Source organism: Schistocerca piceifrons, chromosome 5, assembly GCF_021461385.2.
Source record: "Schistocerca piceifrons isolate TAMUIC-IGC-003096 chromosome 5, iqSchPice1.1, whole genome shotgun sequence".
In the NCBI taxonomy this organism is placed as follows: Eukaryota; Metazoa; Arthropoda; class Insecta; order Orthoptera; family Acrididae; genus Schistocerca; species Schistocerca piceifrons.
In genome coordinates, this window is record NC_060142.1 from 79,559,307 (window position 1) to 79,583,220 (window position 23,914).

Consider the following 23,914-nt stretch of genomic DNA (forward strand, 5'->3'; position numbering starts at 1 on the left):
GCAGTGCATGTGCCGACTTCTTGTAGATCATAAGAGGCTTTTAAAAATATTTCAAGTGTGTGTACATATTCATGTTTAAGTGAGTAGCTCTTATTGAAAGAAGTAAACAGGCAAAAGGTTTGAAGCATTGGAGCGTGGCATGAGGACACCAATTGATAGTATTGACAGTGCAAGAATCGATTCCAGCCATTCAATTTTAGCTCGTTTCTCGGATAATATTGCGAATAGTCTTTAAGTTGCCATAGTTAAGTTTTATATCACAGTACTCGCCGTAGTCGGCTTTTGAAGAGATGTCGAGTGCTGTTAAAAAGTATATTCCTGCACTTCAAGAACCATATTTGCTTCAGTATTTCAGTTGATACAAGAATCAAAACGGTTAAACATGCAATAAAATTGCGGAGCCTTCTACTTACTATTATTTGACGAAAACCTTGTTGTGATATCAAGAACTGTTCGAGGAGTAAAACGGGTGCTATTTCTTACGAGAAACACCTTGTATGCGTCGAAATGAGAAGTACTATTATGGAAACAAGATTATTCTAGTGTCCTGTTGGCTCCCTCTAGAAGACTTGAATGTCTGTGTCGTCAGGACTGAGCGACTGCTGCATTGTGAGCGTGACTCCACAGCGGTGCATTCCCAGTACATGGCGACTCAAAGTTTGCAGGTTTCCACGCTATTGCTAAACATCAAAGACTTCTGCAATCTGTGTATCACTGAAGTAAAATGTTCTAAAATTTCCAGCGGCGCCCAAGTGGCTAAAATGCCACAAGCTTTCGACCAACTGCTCCTTGTCCTTTATCAAGTGAAGTGTCATTCCACTTGATAACAGCCACTGAGTGCCTGGTCTAAAGCTCGCAGTATTTTAACGGCTTTAGGTGTCTGGAAGCCCGAGAACATTTAATACAGTCTTACTTCCGCAGTCTTGCATTGTATATACATCAGTTCGTCAACATTACTCATATTTTCACACTAATTTCACCCTTTTTTTACAGACGCAATATTGGTGCAATAATAAAAAGATTTTAGCAGAAATCCCAAATTGTACTCACCTCCTGCCCAATCCATCTTCATTGATCGTGATGGAGATTCGCTGGGTGTTATTTCTTCCAGGGTCCACGGCTGCCGTTGCACAGAAGCAGCCATCGCGCTTTGCAGCAGCACCACGCAAACAGCCTGTAGAATGAGGAACATAAAAATCCAGGCTGATATTCTAAACAGAGTTGTTCACTTAAACATCACGTGTGACTGGGTGTGTTCAGTATGTTTTCTTCGAAACTTTCCCAATACACACCAGTACAACTGCAGTCATTGTAGGCAAGACCGATCTCACAAAATGTTGTTTTTTAGAAAATGAGAGAAAGATTCTTTCATACTTTAAGTTTGACCTCCCAAAGAAACACGTCTTGCCTAGTAACCGCTAAATCATCTTCGTTCACAATTACATTTCACCTCCAAACTTGCTTCGGACTGAGTTCAGAATGAACTGAGAACGTTTTCTAATTAAAAAAAAAACACTGTGCAAGAAGGAAATTCGTTGTATCATAGTATTAGCCGTTTTCCTTCGTATAGTAAGTACTCACACAGATGCTAAGCAGGCTAGCTGGGTCGTTATACGAATGTAGACGAAGAATTGATGAAAGATTTGTTAAATTTTTGCAGCAGCCTTCCTTCTAAAAGAATTTACATAAAGATGTATTTAGCAAAAATGTACCGTTCGTTAATTCCCTGTATTTAAATTGCTGTTAATATTACATTTATTACATTAATGTCAGTAAACTGGAACTACTACACTGAGTCTACAGATTTAATAAAATATTCATTGCGATCAGTATTTAGCCAACAAAACTGAAACTTCAACTTGTATCGCCGTACTAACAATACTAACAAAAGTTTTATTCACCAGAGCTAACAACAGGGGGTCTTGCTGGCATAGTTTTTCTCAGTTGTTGCTATCACTATCACCCACAGAGTAGCAGTACGTATAGACTCAGTGCAGCGTACTGTGCATGTGGCAACTTCGAACCGAAATAGTCTCGTGACGCTGAGGTGACACATTTGTTTACATTTTGAGTTAAGACATAAACGTTAATATTCCACGTACTTACTCAGTTTTAACATACACTCCTGGAAATTGAAATAAGAACACCGTGAATTCATTGTCCCAGGAAGGGGAAACTTTATTGACACATTCCTGGGGGTCAGATACATCACATGATCACACTGACAGAACCACAGGCACATAGACACAGGCAACAGAGCATGGACAATGTCGGCACTAGTACAGTGTATATCCACCTTTCGCAGCAATGCAGGCTGCTATTCTCCCATGGAGACGATCGTAGAGATGCTGGATGTAGTCCTGTGGAACGGCTTGCCATGCCATTTCCACCTGGCGCCTCAGTTGGACCAGCGTTCGTGCTGGACGTGCAGCCCGCGTGAGACGACGCTTCATCCAGTCCCAAACATGCTCAATGGGGGACAGATCCGGAGATCTTGCTGGCCAGGGTAGTTGACTTACACCTTCTAGAGCACGTTGGGTGGCACGGGATACATGCGGACGTGCATTGTCCTGTTGGAACAGCAAGTTCCCTTGCCAGTCTAGGAATAGTAGAACGATGGGTTCGATGACGGTTTGGATGTACCGTGCATTCACGCCTGTCGCGACACCACTGGAGGCGGGCTGCACGATGTTGGGGCGTGAGCGGAAGACGGCCTAACGGTGTGCGGGACCGTAGCCCAGCTTCATGGAGACGGTTGCGAATGGTCCTCGCCGATACCCCAGGAGCAACAGTGTCCCTAATTTGCTGGGAAGTGGCGGTGCGGTTACCTACGGCACTGCGTAGGATCCTACGGTCTTGGCGTGCATCCGTGCGTCGCTGCGGTCCGGTCCCAGGTCGACTGGAACGTGCACCTTCCGCCGACCACTGGCGACAACATCGATGTACTGTGGAGACCTCACGCCCCACGTGTTGAGCAATTCGGCGGTACGTCCATCCGGCCTCCCGCATGCCCACTATACGCCCTCGCTCAAAGTCCGTCAACTGCACATACGGTTCACGTCCACGCTGTCGCGGCATGCTACCAGTGTTAAAGACTGCTATGGAGCTCCGTATGCCACGGCAAACTGGCTGACACTGACGGCGGCGGTGCACAAATGCTGCGCAGCTAGCGCGATTCGACGGCCAACACCGCGGTTCCTGATGTGTCCGCTGTGCCGTGCGTGTGATCATTGCTTGTACAGCCCTCTCGCAGTGTCCGGAGCAAGTATGGTGGGTCTGACACACCGGTGTCAATGTGTTCTTTTTTCCATTTCCAGGAGTGTATTTGTTGTTGTGTCTAGACAAGACAGCCTAGACACAATGAGAGGAAGCCGAAAGGCACGCGCTAAGCTAAAGCAGGAAGGCGTGAGGTCTGAAACGGGATACGTAATGAATGCTATAAAGAAAAGTACGTAGCTTCTGGAATACTTAACTTTAATCCGTCCTTTTGGTACATCTGGAGATTGTGGCGATACAAGTGAGACTCTTTAGATACATGCAATGTTACTAATGGCGCCTTGCTAGGTCGTAGCCTTTGACTTAGCTGAAGGCTATTCTAACTATCTGCTCGGCTAATGAGCTATGCTTCGTCCGTGTAGTCGCTAGCTACGTCGTCCATACAACTGGGGCGGGTGCTAGTCCGTATCTCGAGACCTGCCTTGTGGTGGCGCTCGGTCTGCGATCCCTGACAGTGGCGACACGCGGGTCCGACATGTACTAATGGACCGCGGCCGATTTAAAGCTACCACCTAGCAAGTGTGGTGTCTGGCGGTGACACCACATTTGTTTTTTTTGTAACTGAAGCAATGCATCCCACAGATGCAAATCGAAATTCATTAAACGAAGAAAAGTTACTTCTCAACAGTAGCCACAACTAAGGTGTATTTATAGTAATAATACTGATAAAAAGAGCTAAACTTATCCTCTGGTCAAAACGCAACACGGCCCCTAGTTACGACTGTGTCACCTACCGCCACCTCAGAGAATGCCCCTTCTCCTTCCTGACTGTCCTTGCCGATTTATACAACATCATCTTCTCCACCGGCTTCTACCCCGACCTGTGGAAGACTTCCCGCGTCCTCTTATTCCTGAAACCCAACAAATCCCTTCCGTTGCCTCACCTCCGTCTTCAGAAAGGTCTTCGAATCCACCCTCTCCCGTCGTATCCATCGCCACCTGAATCAACACCACCTCCTTCCCCTTACCCAGTGTGGCTTCCAACCCTCCTTCTCCGTCAAAGACCAACTCCTTCACCTCGTCCACGTTCTCTCCCTCCAACGTAACTCCCGTTGCTCCGTCATTTCTTTCCCTCGACCTTCAAAATGCTTAAGACCGCGTATGGCATCCCGGTCTCCTCTTTAAACTCCGAACCTACACCCTGCCCATCAAATTTGTCCATCTAGTCGCCTCCTTCCTCCCACACCATTCTTTCTATATCACCCTCCACAATACCAACTCCTATATCTTTTATCCCGCCGCTGGCGCCCCCCAAGGCTCCGTCCTCTCCCCTCTTCTGTCCACCGCCGATATGCCCAAACCACCCCCACCTGTGCACCTCCTCCAATATGTTGATGACACCGCCTTCCTAGCTCTCTGTCCTACCCTTCAACGGTACCAATGCACCCTCCAAACCCACTTTGAGCAGTTCACCCAGGCAATCATCATTGGCCGCACCACCCACAGCGTGTTAAAATGTAATGCCTCCTAATGTTTTTATTCTGTTTCCAATATCGGATGAGGTATTACATGTTATACATATTACTTCCGCTTCGATGACGCAAGCCACAACCGTCTGCCGCTAGATGGCTTCAAATTTTAGCATGTAGCATGGCGGTGTGTAACCTATGTCGGTGCTTGAGAAACAGCGTGCTGTAATCGAATTTTTGTAACTACAGAAAACCTCCTTCAATTGGAGTTCATAGAAGAATGAAAGATGTGTGCGGTGATGACTGTATCGACATCAGTAATTCGCGACGTCGGGTTTTTCGTCCTCTTAGTGAAGGGAACGACTATGCTAATCTCAACGTGTGTGACTGGGCTCAGCGTGGACGATCGCGTACGGCATCCGACGAGACTCATTGGAATGGGGTTGATGAACTCAGCAGAGAAAATCGACAAATAACACAGATACAGCTCTCGGGCAAGTATGGCATACCAAGAGAGCGTACCCAGGTCATAAATGTTGAACTGCGTTACAGAAACGTGTGTGCACAATTGGAACCTCGAATGCTCATTCTTAACATCAATCAGAGGAGACTGGACATCGGCCAACAATTTCTTTTGGGTTTTGAGCGTGAGAGTCATGGGTTGTTTAATAACCATGTGACAGGTGATAAAGGTTGGGTTGATCGTTTTGACCCCGAAAAAAGTAAACATCAATGTAGTTTGGCCCCAGGGATCATCGATGCAAAAAATGTTCAAGACAAGCCATCGGCATGAAAAGTCATGCTCCAAGTGTTCTGGAGTGTTCAAGGCATGGTGCGTTTGGGATTCATGCCTAAGGGCACCACCATATACTGTGCAAGGTACTGCGAGACAGTCAGAAAACTGAAAGCCCGAATTCGAGGAGTTCGATCACAAATGGAGCACGACAGCATGCCAGTGCCAGACTACACACATGCGCTGCGACGTTAGCAACAATCCGACGCCTTGGGTTAACTGTCATCGACCATCCTTCCATACACTTCCAACTTAGCCCCATCCGATTTTCACCTGTTTCCAAAACTGCAAGACCGTCGAGGACTTGACATTGATAGTGATGAAGCGGTGCTAACAGAGGTGAGATTGTGCCTCCGTCAATAATGTCAAGCATTCTACACTGACGGTATCAACAAATTGGTCTCTCTTTGGGAGAAATGTATTCATCGCCAAGGTGACTATGTTGAGAAACAAATAGGTAGACATAAAGAATAAAGACGCATAATGTTGATAAAGTCTGTTTTATTTAACAGTCTTTAAAAATTTTCACGTAAAATGATTCTGAAAACATTACTTTTGAGCACGCCCTCGCATTTACGAGACAGGCGCTAAGTAAATCCGTTAGCATGGGAGTGCACTACCCGCCAACGTATACACAAGCAGATAATACACTCCTGGAAATTGAAATAAGAACACCATGAATTCATTGTCCCAGGAAGGGGAAACTTTATTGACACATTCCTGGGGTCAGATACATCACATGATCACACTGACAGAACCACAGGCACATAGACACAGGCAACAGAGCATGCACAATGTCGGCACTAGTGCAGTGTATATCCACCTTTCGCAGCAATGCAGGCTACTATTCTCCCATGGAGACGATCGTAGAGATGCTGGATGTAGTCCTGTGGAACGGCTTGCCATGCCATTTCCACCTGGCGCCTCAGTTGGACCAGCGTTCGTGCTGGACGTGCAGACCGCGTGAGACGACGCTTCATCCAGTCCCAAACATGCTCAATGGGGGACAGATCCGGAGATCTTGCTGGCCAGGGTAGTTGACTTACACCTTCTAGAGCACGTTGGGTGGCACGGGATACACGCGGACGTGCATTGTCCTGTTGGAACAGCAAGTTCCCTTGCCGGTCTAGGAATGGTAGAACGATGGGTTCGATGACGGTTTGGATGTACCGTGCACTATTCAGTGTCCCCTCGACGATCACCAGTGGTGTACGGCCAGTGTAGGAGATCGCTCCCCACACCATGATGCCGGGTGTTGGCCCTGTGTGCCTCGGTCGTATGCAGTCCTGATTGTGGCGCTCACCTGCACGGCGCCAAACACGCATACGACCATCATTGGCACCAAGGCAGAAGCGACTCTCATCGCTGAAGACGACACGTCTCCATTCGTCCCTCCATTCACGCCTGTCGCGACACCACTGGAGGCGGGCTGCACGATATTGGGGCGTGAGCGGAAGACGGCCTAACGGTGTGCGGAACCGTAGCCCAGCTTCATGGAGACGGTTGCGAATGGTCCTCGCCGATACCCCAGGAGCAACAGTGTCCCTAATTTGCTGGGAAGTGGCGGTGCGGTCCCCTACGGCACTGCGTAGGATCCTACGGTCTTGGCGTGCATCCGTGCGTCGCTGCGGTCCGGTCCCAGGTCGACGGGCACGTGCACCTTCCGCCGACCACTGGCGACAACATCGATGTACTGTGGAGACCTCACGCCCCACGTGTTGAGCAATTCGGCGGTACGTCCACCCGGCCTCCCGCATGCCCACTATACGCCCTCGCTCAAAGTCCGTCAACTGCACATACGGTTCACGTCCACGCTGTCGCGGCATGCTACCAGTGTTAAAGACTGCGATGGAGCTCCGTATGCCACGGCAAACTGGCTGACACTGACGGCGGCGGTGCACAAATGCTGCGCAGCTAGCGCCATTCGACGGCCAACACCGTGGTTCCTGGTGTGTCCGCTGTGCCGTGCGTGTGATCATTGTTTGTACAGCCCTCTCGCAGTGTCCGGAGCAAGTATGGTGGGTCTGACACACCGGTGTCAATGTGTTCTTTTTTCCATTTCCAGGAGTGTATTTTCTATTTTCTATATTGCCTTCCTATAATTCAGTTTTTGATACTATTTTCCTTACTTTACATTAGCCATAAAGTTCCCACCACTTGGTGAATGACCAGGTGTGGTTATTAAAAACGGAAGTCTTTCATTTCTGAAAATATTTCAGAGAATGATAAATCGCTAATTTTCTGTATTTCATAGCTGCAATTCGAAGTTCTTCGGGGCAATTTCAAACTGGCGCATAAAAAGCCATTTGATAATGCCAAAGCATCGTAATTGATTAAAACAGAGGTTCAGCAACACGATACAGTTCAGTACAAACATATAAAACACTGGTGGCAGTCCGTTCTTTTTTTACAACAAAAAGAAACAGAATAATGCCAAGACCTGAGATGTGACACTTGTCACAAAGCAGCGAAATGGCCTTCTCTTCAAAGGTCTGTGGCAAGTTCATTTCAGGTATCGAAATCAAACTGTTAAGATAGCTACGAGGCGTACAAAATCCACGGTACTTTCAAAAGCAATATGTTTTTAGTGGGTGATTCAGAAAAAGGGGAAATTCTTAAATTAGTGGTGGCAGTCCTGGGCGATTATTAACGACGAGAAACTTACAGAAACTAGCTCACGCCACGTTGCCATTTAGTTAACAGGGTACTTGGGGTGCTCTGGAACATGCTTTTGCCATCAAAGCTTCTTCTAGGTGTTTTCTTTGATTTAACGAAGGCTTTTGACTGTGTTGACCACAAAATATTACTGCAGAAATTGGACCATTATGGAGTAAGTGGAGTAGCTTACAACTGGTTCGCCTCTTACTTTAAGGACAGAAAGCAGAAGGCAATTCTCCGCAATATTGAGAGTGGTAGTGATGTTCAGTCCAAATGGGGCACTGTTAAGTGGGGCGTTCCCCAAGGGTCGGTGCTGGGGCCACTGCTGTTTCTTATTTATATAAATGATATGCCTTCTAGTATTACAGGTGATTCAAAAATATGTCTGTTTGCTGATGACACCAGCTTGGTAGTGAAGGATCTTGTGTGTAATATTGAAACATTATCAAATAATGTAGTTCATGAAATAAGTTCGTGGCTTGTGGAAAATAATTTGATGCTAAATCAGAGTAAGACTCAGTTTTTACAGTTTCTAACTCACAATTCAACAAGAACCGATATTTTGATCAGACAGAATGGGCACATTATAAGCGAGACGGAACAGTTCAAGTTCCTGCATGTGGAATGCACTTCCTTGACTCTTGTGTACAAAGAAGTGCACTATTCTGCTGCATCCATTTTCAATAAGCTACCACAAGAACTCAAAAATCTTAGCAGTAGCCCAAACACTTTTAAGTCTAAACTGAAGAGTTTCCTCATGGCTCACTCCTTCCATTCTGTCGAGGAGCTCCTGGAAGAGCTTAAAAATTAAGCAAATTCCAGTGATACATTGTTGATTTTCTTTATTTAAACTTACGAATTGTCGCCTGAATACGTTTCTTATATTTCATTTTATCTGTTTCTACTATCGTGTTATAATTTCATATATTGACTCATTCCATTACCATGGAGACTTCTCCTTAATTTGGTCCCACGGAACAATAAATAAATAAATAAAATAAATAAATAAATACAAAAACAATGATAGTGCGGAGGCTGCACGTAGGGAATTTAGCCATCACTTCAATGTAAGACCTCACGATTACGCTCCATGAGCACATGGAATCAACATGTCGGTACATAATTTTGAGCGAACTGGTTCACCAGTAAAAAAGAAACCTCCAGGCCTTACAGCAGACAATATCGAAGCTGCTCGAGCTGCTGCCATGAGAAGCCCACACTGTTCAATCCGTCGTGATGCATCGCCTTCACAGTTGCATAGTTCAAGTGTTCGGAGGATGTTGATACCAGACTGACATTACCAATCATACAAGCTGCAGATAGCGCAGGAACGGAAGCCTAACGATCACCTACTGCGACGACAATTCTGTGAACGAATGCTTGGAAGCCAAACGCCGACAATCAGTTTGTTAACAACTAGTGGATATCGGACGAAGCTCATTTCCATCTTAACGGTTTCTTTAATAAAGAAAATTTTCGTTATTATGCGCTATAAAATCACACTCAGCTCCACCAATATCCACTGCACGGCAACAAAGTTACTTACCATGGTGTGGTATCCTGTTTCATCATATGCCATAATAGGCCTTCCTTCTTCTGAGAACGAGAATGGTCTTGTAACTGCAGTCAAATCGCCGTGCTCGAAACAATTGTTAAAAGCAGCGGACCTTGCCACAATTTACTGACAACACTTGGTTTCATTAAGAGGGATCAATGTCACACACGGCACGAATATCGGTGGCTACTTTACTCCAGTTGTTTGGCAACCGTATCAGTTTCGAGAAACGGAGGTATTCCTTTGCCTTCTCTGAGCTCCTAATCTGTCAGCGTGTGATTGCGTCTTGCGGATTTGTTAAGTATGTCGTAGTCGACGTACTACAACAGAAGAACTCAAAACTAAGATCGGAGAAGCAACAGCCAAAATTACTTCTGAAATGTTAGTTCGAATCATTTACAGTTTACCTAAGAGACTGGAAGGATGTTTTCACAAAAATGGAGCTCATCTGCAGTACGTCACGTTCATTATCATATTAACAACAACAACAAAAAACGCAGAGATTAAGTGCAGCACATGAGCACATAAAGCGAAAGATTGAGTGAGAGGTGGTGACTCAGCAGATAGTGTATTAACTCACCGCTACTGTTAGCTGGTGGGTCATGCCGCTTCCCCAGGCTATGTCTTGGCGATTCTTCATCGGCGGCTCCTACTGGCACACTAAGGACAACGAGGCGCTCCTCTGAATTAAGTATTCTTCTGCCAATCGTATTAGGCACAGATTATTTGGCGAGGCGCCCTCGCAGGGTCACGTTATCTGGCCGCTAACCCTGAACAGCCGACGCACAGTACTTCCTCGTAGGTCCACTGCAACCATGTGCCATCTTGTGTACAGAGCAGAGACGCAGAATTAACAGCTCGCTCGACATTCCAAAATCTACGAGGAGGAGAAAGTAAGCTGCACATTATTATGTCATGCCAAGTACCTTTTATTCAGCACTTCACTACTCTTCAAGACGACACAGGTATATGACACTACAGAGGGGTCCAGAAAAATGTAAACACTCTTTGACAGTTAATATCTTTGGAACAAAATCACATACCGCCGCGTTTTTGCGCAGTAGTGTAGTCTATTGTTTTCCCAACAGATCTTGTCGCTCATTTTCTAGCAGATAACAGTGCCGCAATGAATGAAGTTAAGATTGTCGTTTGAGCAATGCAAGGCCGTATTGAAGTGGTACTGGAAGCTCGAAAACATGATGGAGGTACAGTGGTAATGACATAATGTGTACATAACTCAGTCACCAACATGTGCAATAATTTAACATATTCGGAATAAATTTGGGCCGACGGTACTGTTCAGGATGTGCATAAGGAAAGATCTGGCCGACTAAAAACATCAACAAACCCAGCTTCCAACGCTGTTGTGTTGCAACATTGTACTAGGTCACCTCAAAAACCTGCGAAGCAGGGAGCTCTTGAAAGCAGGGTAAGCCGATCAAGAGTACGAAGAATTCTGAAGGTTGCGAAGTTGAAAGTGTGCATTCCAAGACGGCTGGATGCTATGAACGAGGAGGACCCGAATCGAAGGATGGAATAACGCTAGTTGTTTGAAGGCACGCTTCACGAGGATGGACTGTTTTCAGGGATGGTTATCTGGTGTGACGAGGTACAATCCAAAGTGAACGGTACTCTAACCCGCCATAACTGCGTGTACTGGGCTCCTGAAAATCCTCAAGTTCACGTGGACTACCATTTTAATCTAACCGGTGTTAATTCGTTGTGTGGTCTGTCATCGTTCTGGTTGATTGGTCCACTCTTCTTTGCAATGTTGCAGTGGTGAGGTGTATCTTAATACGCTGCAAACATCGATTTTTACCTTCCATCTGAGAGGTGTTTCGAAGTGAATGATTTTACCTACAGTAAGCTGGCGCTCCGCCTCACTACCGCAGAGATGTCAGAGCCTATTTGGATGCAATTCTGCCTGGACGGTGGACAGGCCGAAGAGGAGCTGTTGAGTACCCACCACGGTTTCCGGCCCTTACACCTCTTGCCTTATACCTGGTGGGACCTTGAAAAATGAAGTTTATCAACAGAAGTCAGTTGCACTGAACGAGCCACCAGAAACCATAGAGGCGTTCCGTACGTCTATCACACCGGCAACACTGACAGCCGTAGTTTGGTTAACAGTTCAGCAGCGTCGACGTTGTTTGGTTACTAATACGGGTGGGGGGGGGGGGGGGTCACTCTGAACACATAACATAACCTTCCCTCTGTGCAAGAATTGTAACGATACGCCGTTTTGTTCCATTAGTATTGACTATCAAAGGGTGTCTAGATTTTTCTGGACCCCTCTGTATTTTTCAACATAGTCATTAAGTCTGTGTAAACAATGGTCGGAACTTCCTGCCAATCGTTCAGTTCCTCGACGACAAAAATGCGCTCCTTGGTCACAGAACCATTCGAGAACTACTTTGTGAACGTCCCCTTCGTTGTAAAATCTTTTTCCCCTCATATGTTCTTTGAGCTTACCGAAAAGATGGAAACACCGTGGTGCAAAATCTGCACTTTCCGATCAGCATGAGTCATGTCTACGTGGCATTCATCAAGTTCTTGCCACCGTTTCACAACGGCAGAACACGACATTGCATTTGGTCCACATACCGTCGGAATTTCATGGATACACTGTATGCAGTTTAGACGTCCTGCCGAGAATAATCGCACTCTCCCGCGGGCTTCATCTTTGGAGTTTGGAGTACGTGTCCAGTTACATCACTAGCACACTGCGACGCATATGTTACCCGCAGCGCAGCAGAATTGCGTCTGCAGGAATCCTGGAATGTTTACTCTTCTGACAATGCACCACTCTTGGTGCGCAAAAGCCTTAGCGTGGAACGATGCGTCTAGCTTACGTTCTGAAGTCCCTACACAAAAGCGTTCAGGGAAGGAAGGAGGATTGGCTTTAACGTCCCGCCGACATCGACGTCATTAGGGACGGGCGCAGGTTCGGATTGTGTAAAGGATGAGGAAGGAAATCGGCCGTGACCTTTCAAAGGAACCACCTCGGCATTTGCATGGAGCGATTTAGGAAATCACCGAAAACCTAAATCTAGATTGCTGGACGCGAATTTGAACCTCCGTCCTCCCGAATGCGAGTCCACCTCGCTCGGTGTAAAATGGTTGAGTCCAGCGCAAAGAAGACTATGAAATGTTTGAGCACGTCATTAAGATTGTGCTTTCCTTTGCTGTGGCTTTGCGATTTTCCTGCCACAGAATTCCACAGTTCAACGGAATTCAAAATTTTATGGAGCAATGCCAGTAGTTGCCATCTCAAGCTGATCATTGATCATTCAGATATTCACGAACGTCCAACGTGCTGGAGAAACTGTTTGTCAGCAGCTTCTGTTAATCAGTACAACGAATAACGATTCCAAAGTTGTAAATTTTACTTTTTTTTATTCACTCGATGACTAGTTTCGGATCGAGACGCATTTGCAGATAATCGTAACATACTAAAAACTGGTATTTCCGAAGATGTGAAAACCATGTCAAAAATGTGCAGTTACAGCGCATACAGAGAATTGCATTTGGTCCATGGTTATCTGTATGCACTGTAACTGTTCGTTGCACATTTTTGACATGGTTTTCACATCTCGGATATACCATTTTTCACTATGTTTGCAACTTTGGACTGGATTGTCGTTGTACTTATTCAGATATTATTATTTCCTGCAGGGCTTGCCTTTAGGCTTGTTGTGGCCCCTGAATGGTCCTGCCATCTTACTCACATGTGCGGTGTCTTCGTCGACCCATAGCTTTGTATTGCCAAGATGTTTAGAGTATACTGTCCATTCAGGGTCCGCCTGCTTAGCTGAATGGCGCCAGCACGGTAGCTCAGCGTGTTCGGTCAGAGGGTTTCTGTCACAAAAACTGAGTGAGTGGATCATCGAAGAACCTAAACGGCTGTCATCGGACGTCCGCCCCGAACAAATTCAACGAACAATATAGAGCAAAAAATGAGATAAAGAAAGTGGAAACGTGCTTGCCTTCCAAGCAGCGGGCCCGGGTTTGATTCCCGGCCGGGTTGGAGATTTTCTCCGCTCGTGGACTCGGTGTTGTGTTGTCCTCACCATCATTTCATCCCCATCAGTGGCGCGCAAGTCGCCCAGTGTGGCGTCGACGGAAATACGACTTGCACTCGGAGGCCGAACTCCACCGGATGGGGCCTCCCGGCCAACAATGCCACACGCACATTTCATTTATTGTCCATTCAGGAATGTCTTCACTGCTTTTGTAGACAAGAACAGAACAACACGTTACGTCTTGCCGCAACTTAATTTCGGTCGCCTCTGTTTGATTCAATTTGGCAGACGAGCTTCTCTTGCTCTCGTCCACTAATGATGCAACTGCAATCGTATATATACGTTGTTACCGTACGACAGTGAAATGGTAGTAAAACAAGCTCCTCTCCCAAAGCGGATATACACTGGTGAGCCATAACTAGAGCTGCGCTCTACCAAAACTACGGTTCGGTAATTTTGGTACAATACGTAAATGATGTAGTAAATGGTAGGATTGCCGGCAGCACTACCAGTATTGGGAAGGAAAGATAAGTGAATGTGTAAGACAGAAACGGGGAGACGACAACTTCTCTTCGTTTGTTTATTTGGTTGGTTGTTTTGGACATAATTAGGACCGCATATCATTCAATGTTAGTCTCTTGTGTATTTCATATCATTACAGAATATAAATTGCGTGTTATGTCTTAGAATATGACGTACACTGTAGGCAGCATTGTACATATAAGACTATGAAAGCCCTGAACAAGAAACAGAACAAGACATCGCCTCACTGGACATTATACCCAATGAACAATGGATAAATCATTATACAAACTTGTGGTGCACACTGAAGGTCGAATATGACTGTGGGGAAGGAATGTACGATGAAACGGTAGATCCAGTTACTACGGACGAACTACAAGAGGGTGTGAAAGGCATGAAGAACAGAAAAGCTACTGGAATAGATAGAATAAATGCAGAACTGATTAAATATGAAGACTTCTACAGTTAATAAATGAATGTTGGATATGTAAAATCCCCGACCCTTGGTATACAGCGGAAGTAATCTCTCTTATCAAGAAAGCGAAACGTAACGAGTGTAAAAATTATCATGGTTCAAATGGCTCTGAGCACTATGGGACTTGTCGTCAGTCCCCTAGAACTTAGAACTGCTTAAACCTAACTAACCTAAGGACATCACACACATCCATACCCGAGGCAGGATTCGAACATGCGACCGTAGCGGTCTCGCGGTTCCACACTGTAGAGCCTAGAACCCCTCGGCCACCCCGGCCGGCAACTATCATGGCATCAGTCTCCCAAACACTGGCTACAGACTAGACTGAAAAATAATGAGTAACTGCATGAAGAATATCGCAAAAGCTCTTATTTATGAAGAACAAAATGTATTTACACTGGTGTCCAAAAGTAACCTAACAAACAGAAATTTCGCCAGTTTGCGTTTATTTTGACGCAAAAAAATGTAAACAGGCGATAGTAAAGTAGAAGCAGTGTAATGAAAACAGAAAGTAAACAACTGCAACTTGGATAACAGTAGACGAAAATGTTCTTCGTTTTTTCCAACTTACCTGAGTTGCACACACACATTCTGACAACTGGTTAAGGTGCTCAGTCAGGGGTATGACCACCTCTGGCAGCAATACAGGCCTGACAAACGACGCGGTACGCTGTTAATGATGTTATCAATATTATGTTGAGGCAATAACGCACATTCTTTCTGCAGAGCCGCTTGCAAGTCTTGGAGGGTAGTTGGTGGATGATGACGAGATGCAGGTCAGCTCCCTAGTGCATCTCAGACATGCTTCGTGGGATTCAAATCGGGAGAGCGAGCATGCCGCGCCGTGCGTGCGATATCTTTTGTTTCCAAGAAAACATCAATCACCTGTCCTCTATGTGGTCGAGCATTGTCGTCCATCGGTACGATTTCTGGGCGCACAGAATCTCGCAACAACCGTACATGAGCTCCCAAGATCTCGTCACCGAGAGGTCAACATAATCCCTGCCCAGACCAATAGCAATCCTCCTCGATATCGGTCTCTTTACATAATGTTGGGCTCTCGAAATCCTGTTCTATATACCCTTCAGATGCGAATCCGACGAGAATCACTCTCCAGACCGAATCGAGATTCATTTGTGAAAAGAACATTGGCCACTCTTCGACTGTCCAGGTGGCATGTTGAAGACCCACTCTAGACGTTCCCTTCTGCGAAGACGCGTCAGAGGCGCACATACAGAAGGTCTCTGACAATAAAGACCACTCAGTCGAAACATTCTCTACACCGTTTGCCTCGATACAACACGACCAGTGGATGCTGCAAAGTCAGATGCCAGTTCCTGCTCTGTACGAGGTGCATTCAAGTTCTAAGGCCTCCGATTTTTTTTCTAATTAACTACTCACCCGAAATCGATGAAACTGGCGTTACTTCTCGACGTAATCGCCCTGAAGACGTACACATTTTTCACAACGCTGACGCCATGATTCCATGGCAGCGGCGAAGGCTTCTTTAGGAGTCTGTTTTGACCACTGCAAAATCGCTGAGGCAATAGCAGCACGGTTGGTGAATGTGCGGCCACGGAGAGTTTCTTTCATTGTTGGAAAAAGCCAAAAGTCACTAGGAGCCAGGTCAGGTGAGTAGGGAGCATGAGGAATCACTTCAAAGTTGTTATCACGAAGAAACTGTTGCGTAACGTTAGCTCGATTTGCGGGTGCGTTGTCTTGGTGAAACAGCACACGCGCAGCCCTTCCTGGACGTTTTTTTTGCAGTGCAGGAAGGAATTTGTTCTTCAAAACATTTTCGTAGGATGCACCTGTTACCGTAGTGCCCTTTGGAACGCAATGGGTAAGGATTACGCCCTCCCAGAACATGGACACCATCATTTTTTCAGCACTGGCGGTTACCCGAAATTTTTTTGGTGGCGGTGACTCTGTGTGCTTCCATTGAGCTGACTGGCGCTTTGTTTCTGGATTGAAAAATGGCATCCACGTCTCATCCATTGTCACAACCGTCGAAAAGAAAGTCCCATTCATGCTGTCATTGCACGTCAACATTGCTTGGCAACATGCCACATGGGCAGCCGTGTGGTCGTCCGTCAGCATTCGTGGCACCCACCTGGATGACACTTTTCGCATTTTCAGGTCGTCATGCGGGATTGTGTGGACAGAACCCACAGAAATGCCAACTCTGGAGGCGATCTGTTCAACAGTCATTCAGCGATCCCCCAAAACAATTCTCTCCACTTTCTCGATCATGTCGTCAGACCGGCTTGTGCGAGCCCGAGGTTGTTTCGGTTTGTTGTCACACGATGTTCTGCCTTCATTAAACTGTCGCACCCACGAACGCACTTTCGACACATCCATAACTCCATCACCACATGTCTCCAACTGTCAATGAATTTCAATTGGTTTCACACCACGCAAATTCAGAAAACGAATGATTGCACGCTGTTCAAGTAAGGAAAACGTCGCCATTTTAAGTATTTAAAACAGTTCTCATTCTCGCCGCTGGCGGTAAAATTCCATCTGCCGTACGGTGCTGCCATCTCTGGGACGTATTGACAATGAACGCGGCCTCATTTTAAAACAATGCGCATGTTTCTATCTCTTTCCAGTCCGGAGAAAAAAAATCGGAGACCTTAGAACTTGAATGCACCTCGTACTTAAGCGGTACCATCGTGCCCTTGATGTCACTCGTGGTCGGCCCTCCCCTGGTCTTCGGGGTACAGTTTTGCACTCTATAAACTGTCGCCACATCCGGGAAACAACAGAACGATTCACGTTAAGCCATCGGGCCACATGAGTTTGCGACTGTCCTGCTTCCATTCTTTCTATGGCCCTCCACCGCGGAGGGTGTGGTAGACGTCTTCCCTGTGCCATCTGCACTGCCTGTGACTGTGTACACAGCGACTGTGGATGTGGGACTACCCGGCAAACACTAGTCCGTTTTATAGGTGCCCTGACATCATCGTTGGCGTGGTTTTCCGTTGACCGAAATGCCATCTTCCATGTAGAGCACGATCGTATGGAAATCTGGTTGACAGTTTGTATGATTACATCGTGACTTGGACGCATGACTGGTAAATAGGTAAATAGGGGTTTGTTGCTCTAATATTGGACACCAGTGTAGCTCATGTCGTTCATCCACAGACAATGTGTATGCAATTTCAGACGTTGTAGAAAAACGCAGAGAATCTAATATTAGAAACATTATAGAAAAACATTGAAAATTGAATCTAGAAACTCCGTCTGTTGACTGTGTGAACCTTGACAGCCTATGGAAGATTATGTCTGAATGTGAGTATCTTTATCACCTAATAGAGGTAGTGGAAAGACTTTACAATAGTACATGCATTGTAATAAATGCAGATAGGAATAGATTAGAAGAAATAATTATAAACCAGGTTGTTATACAAGGGTGTCGACTATCGCTTTCTAATATCTACATTGGCTTCACTCTTCGCAAATAGAAATGTATAGTACGTAAAGGAATTAAGATAACTAATGAAGAATACCCTAATGCACTTTTGTTTGCTGAAGAATGAAGATGGTCTCCGAAGATCAGTATAATGGTTGAACGAAATTTGCAAGAAGTACAACTATAAAATTCATAGTAATCACATGAAAATAATGGCATTCCGAGGAAAATATCCAGTCACATCAAAAACTTTTTTGAATAATTCAGTTTTAGAACGAGTGTCTCAAACCTCTTATTTGGGCTGCTCTGCAATTTTGATTTTGACTCTGCTATTGAAAGTAAAATCCAGGAATTCCAAGCAGGCCGAAGTGGCCGTGCGGTTGTGGCGCTGCAGTCAGGAACCGCGAGACCGCTACGGTCGCAGGTTCGAATCTTGCCTCGGACATGGATGTGTGTGATGTTCTTAGGTTAGTTAGGTTTAACTAGTTCTAAGTTCTAGGGGACTAATGACCTCAGAAGTTGAGTCCCATAGTGCTCAGAGCCATTTGAACCATTTGAACAAATTCCAAATTGTTTGTGGTACCATCAGCAGAACAGCAGGCCACAAAGTACAAAAAGAGACCATCATGAAATTGTAGAATTTCATGATGGTCTCTTTTTGTACTTTATGCCCTCCTGTTCTATAATGGTACCAAGGTGACGGGCGGTTCCTCTGTTAAAAAAAAATAAATCAATCAATCAATCAAGCGGTAGAGATAAGGTTCCTAAGAGAAATGAAGGACTGCACGAGAAGAGACGTGAATGTAAACTAAGATATTAAAACAGAATTAAATATTTTCAACCTGAATCAAAAATTCAAAAATATCGTGAGTCTTGGAGACAACACCTCATGCGAATGCCACGTTACAGAATTCCCTAAAAGTTCCTGAACTACGAGCCGAATGGGAAAAGGCATATTGGAAGACCTCGAAAAAGATGGGAATGATCTTGTTTGTTAGTACGTAACAGATGACAGCCTAATCCTTGAAACGAAGATTGCGATCGTGACGGTGATGGTGATGAGGAGCCAATCAAATCCACGTTGCTGCTGCTACAGTAGGTTAGAGTTTTTTTTATGATGGATCCATTTCGACTAGATTGCCAGCTTCAGACCATCTGCAAAAGTTACATACTATTTTCTCTATTATATTATAATGCTGGTTATCGTACTTTCAGGTACGCTATCATCAGTGATCGCTGTCACTTGGTACTCTATTACAAGGTAGCGTAGATTTAGGGCTCTTATGCTTCAAACTGTATCGTCATTTGCTGCCATTGTGAATCGCCATTTCTCGTAATTCTTGTAATTTGACGTTTATCGTCAGATTTGAGAGAATGACAGTTCTGATTGTTGGTCAAAGATGCTATATGGTTATAGCTGCTATGGTGTGTTGACGTTATCAAGTTTAAGTCTACAGTTCATAAACAATAAATTGTGGTCAAAGTTCATGTATGACCCTGGAGATGTATTACAGTTTAAAATCTGGTTCCGAAATCTCTGTCTTACCATTACATAAACAACCTGAAACCGTCCGGTGTCTTCAGGTCTCTTCCACGTTAAAAAATTTCTTTCACGATTTTTAAACCAAATGTTAGCGATGATTAAATTATGCTTTGTGTGAAATTTTACCAGGCGGCTTTCTGTTTCATTCCTTTCCCCTAGTACTTACTTACCCGGTATTTTTCATTTTCTTCCTTTTCCTACTATCGAATTCCAGTTCCATAACCCAGTTAAATTTTCGTCTCCCTTAACTATCTTAATAATTACTTTCTTGTCATCATACGTTTCTTTGGTCTCTTAATCTGTAGAGCTAGTTGGCAGATAAACTTGTACTATTGTGCTAGGTGTGGGTTTGTATCTGTCCTGATCACAATAATTCGTTCACTATGCTGTTTGTATTACCTTATCAGCATTTCTACACACATCAAAAAAAGTTTTGTTCACCTCGGTTCCCAGAGTTCCGGAACATGTACAGAAAACTGGAATAGAGATCAAGATAAACATCATTTCCGCCTTTTTTATTGCTCTTGAAAACTACACATTGCGTGTTGCACCACCATACAGCGATACCTTAAGAGGTGGTGGTCCAGACTGCTGTACACACCGGTACCTCTAATACCCAGTAGCACGACCTCTTGCATTAATGCATGCCTGTATTCATCGTGGCATACTATACATAAGTTCACAAGGCATTGTTGGCCCACACTGTCCCATTGTCCCACTCCTCAACGGCGATTCGGCGTAGATCCCTCATAATGGTTGGTGGGTCACGTCGTCCAAAAATAGCAGTTCTCAATCTATGGCTCAAATGGCTCTGAGCACTATGGGACTTAACATCAATGGTCATCAGTCCCCTTCTCAATCTATCCCAGGCACGTTCGATAGCGTTCATGTCAGGAGAACATGCTGGCCACACTAATCGAACAGTGTCGTCATCCTGAAGGAAGTCATTCACAAAATATGCTCGATGGGGGCGCGAATTGTCGTGCATGAAGACGAATGCCTCGCCAGTATGTTACCGATATGGTAGCACTATCGGTCGGAGAATGGCATTCATGTATCGTACAGCCGCTACGACGCCTTCCATCACCACCAGCCGCTTACGTCGGCCCCACATAATGCCACCCCAAAACAGCAGGGAACCTCCACCTTGCTGCACTCGTTGGACAGTGTGTCTAATGCGTTAAGCCTGATCTGGTTGCCTCCAAACACGTCTCCGACGATTGTCTGGCTGAAGGCATATGTAACACTCATCGGCGAAGAGAACGTGATGCCAGTCCTGAGTGGCCCTTTCGGCATGATGTTGGAACCATCTCTACCGCAGTGCATGTTGTCCTGGTTGCAAAGATGGACCTAGTCATGGACGTCGGGAGTGAAGTTGCGCATCATGCAGCCTATTACGCACTGTTGGAGTCGTAACATGACGTCCTGTGGCTGCACGGAAAGCATTATTCAACATGGTGACGTTGCTGTTAGTGTTCCTCCGATCCATAATTCGTAGGTAGCGGTCATTCACTGCAGTAGTGGCTTTCAGGCGGCCTGAGTGAGGCATGTCATCGACAGTTCCTGTCTCTCTGTATCTCCTCCATGTTCGAACAACAGCGCTTTGGTTCACTCTGAGACGCCTGGACACTTGCCTTGTTGAAAGCCCTTCCTGGCACAAAGCAACAATGCGGACGCCTTCGAACCGCAGTATTGACCACCTAGGCATGGTTGAACTAAACATGAACCGTTTACCTCTTTCCTAGTGGAAGGACGGGTACTGATTGGCTGTCGGACCCCCTCTGTCTACTAGGCGGTGCTCATGCATGGTTTACATCTTTGGGCGGGCTTAGTGACATCTTTGAACAGTCAAAGGGAGTCAAAGGGACTGTGTCTGTGATGCAAAACTTCTTTTGATGTGTGTATTTTGTTATCCTGTACTCGTCTGACCTAGAGTCCTGTTCCTCCTGTCATCGAACTGCACTAATAGTAACATATCTAAAATAGTCTATCCATTTCCCATTTTAAATTTTACAACCTACCTGTCCTATTAAGGGATCTAACATTAGAAGCTCTGACCCTTAGAAGACTAGATTTTTTCTGCATATACGTCATCCTTCGGGGTAGTCCCTGCCAAAAGATCCGAGTGGGAAACTATTTCACTCCCTGAATACTTAGCCAAGAGGAGGTCGTATCATTTAACAATACAGTAGAGCTGCATAGTCTCGATAAAAATTGTGGCTGTAGTTTCCCCTAACTTTCAGCCATTCGCAATACCATCAGAGCAAGGCCATGCTGGCTGATGTTGCAAGGCCAGATCTGTCAATCATCCAGACTGTTGCTCTTGTAGCTATTGGAAAGGCTGCTGCCCATCTTCAGCAGCCAGATGTTTGTGTGACCTCTCAAGCAGACACCCCTCAGTTGTGGTAACACCTACAGTTTGGCCATCTGTAGCGTTGAGGCACGCTAGCCGCACCACCACGGCAAGGTCCATGGTTCATGGGGAGAGGACGGGAGGGGGGCAAAGAATGAAATACTGTAATAATGTGTATGAATTACTATGTATAAAATTAATTAATGCCCAGTGTGACGTCAAGATAAATGGAGTAAACACATACCAAAAAATAATCAAGAAACTCAATTTGGTAACACATACAAGTTTGTGGGTATGGTACCGCGTCACATTATACAAAACTACTGCTGGAGAAAACCACCGTTTCGGTCACGATTGCAGCGGCCTTCTTCTGGGTCTACCGATGTGTTCTAGCTATGCAGTGTCCCTTATATTTTGTTATTACTGTTCACTGCGCATGCCATTCCGTCAAAATATAAAAAAGATAGTTCATTTCATTGGTCACTTAAGGAAGAAGGAGAGGGAACTTTATTTGAATAGGTTACTGCGGTGGAGAGCGTAGCCTGAAATGTCTATTGGCTCTTGTATTATGTGCCATGCCGCGCGGATTTCCCGGCGGTCGTGGGCGCCTTGCCATGGTTCGCGTGGCTACCCCCGTCGGAGATTCGAGTCTACCCCTGGGCATGAGAGCGTGTGTTGTCCTTAGCGTAAGTTAGTTTAAGTTAGATTAAGTAGTGTGTAAGCCTAGACACCGATGACCTCAGCAGTTTGGCCTCATAGGAACTTATAAAAAAAATGCCATGATTGGTGGTCACCGGCGAATGAGAAGTTGGCTCCTGTTTACCAAATACTGGACGTTGGCTGCGCGGCGGCAGTTACTCGCCGGTGGTGCTCGCGCCTCGTGTTGACAGTGCGGTCTGTTGGGCTCTGCTTTCTGGCAGCCAAGATGGGGCAAGCCTGAGTCCATCCTCTTTATTCATACATTACTGACCATTAAAATTGCTACACCACGAAGATGACGTGCTACAGACGCGAAATGTAACCGACAGGAAGAAGATGCTGTGATATGCAAATGACTAGCTTTTCAGAGCATTCACGCAAGGTTGGCGCCGGAGGCGACACCTACAAAGTGCTGACATAAGGAAAGTTTCCAGCCGATTTCTCATACACAAACAGCAGTTGACCGGCGTTGCCTGGTGAAACGTCGTTGTGATGCCTCGTGTAAGGAGGAGAAATGCGTACCATCGCGTTACCGACTTTGATAAAGGTCAGACTGTAGTCTATCGCGATTGCGGTTTATCGTATCGCGACATTGCTGCTCGCGTTGGTCGAGATCCAATGACTGTTAGCAGAATATGGAATCGATGGGTTCAGGAGGGTAATACGGAACGCCGTGCTGGACCCCAACAGCCTCGTATCACTAGCAGTCGAGATGACAGGCATCTTATCCACATGGCTGTAACGGATCGTGCAGCCCCGTCTAGATCCCTGGGTCAACAGATGGGGACGTTTGCAAGACAACAACCAACTGCACGAACAGTTCGACGACGTTTACAGCAGCATGGGCTATCAGCTCGGAGACCATGGCTGCGGTTACCCTTGACGCTGCATTACAGACAGGAGCGTCTGCGGTGGTGTACTCAGCGACGCACCTGGGTGCACGAATGGCAAAACGTCATTTTTTCGGATGAATCCAGGTTCTGATCACAGCATCATGATGGTCGCATCCGTGTTTGGCTACATCGAGGTGAACGCACATTGGAAGCGTGTATTCGTCATCACCATAGTGGCCTACCACCCGGCTGATGGTATGGAGGGGTTACACGCGTCGGTCACCTCATGTTCGCATTGACGGCACTTTGAACAGTGGACGTTATATTTCAGATGTGTTACGTCCCGTGGCTCTACCCTTCA

At 45.7% G+C, this 23,914-nt stretch overlaps 1 protein-coding gene across 1 annotated transcript in view; it reads right to left on the reverse strand.

Annotated features, from left to right (window-relative positions):
- Nucleotides 1-10,392, reverse strand: part of LOC124798751 (venom dipeptidyl peptidase 4-like) — a 329,107-nt gene extending 318,715 nt beyond the window's left edge. Inside the window, exons 1-2 of the mRNA XM_047262278.1 lie at nt 10,272-10,392; nt 1,051-1,174 (exon numbers count right to left, since the gene is read on the reverse strand). Of these exons, the coding sequence (XP_047118234.1) occupies nt 1,051-1,174; nt 10,272-10,331 (184 nt within the window). The 5' untranslated portion in view covers nt 10,332-10,392. The remainder of the gene's footprint in view (nt 1-1,050; nt 1,175-10,271) is intronic.
- Between the last annotated feature and the right edge of the window lie 13,522 nt (nt 10,393-23,914).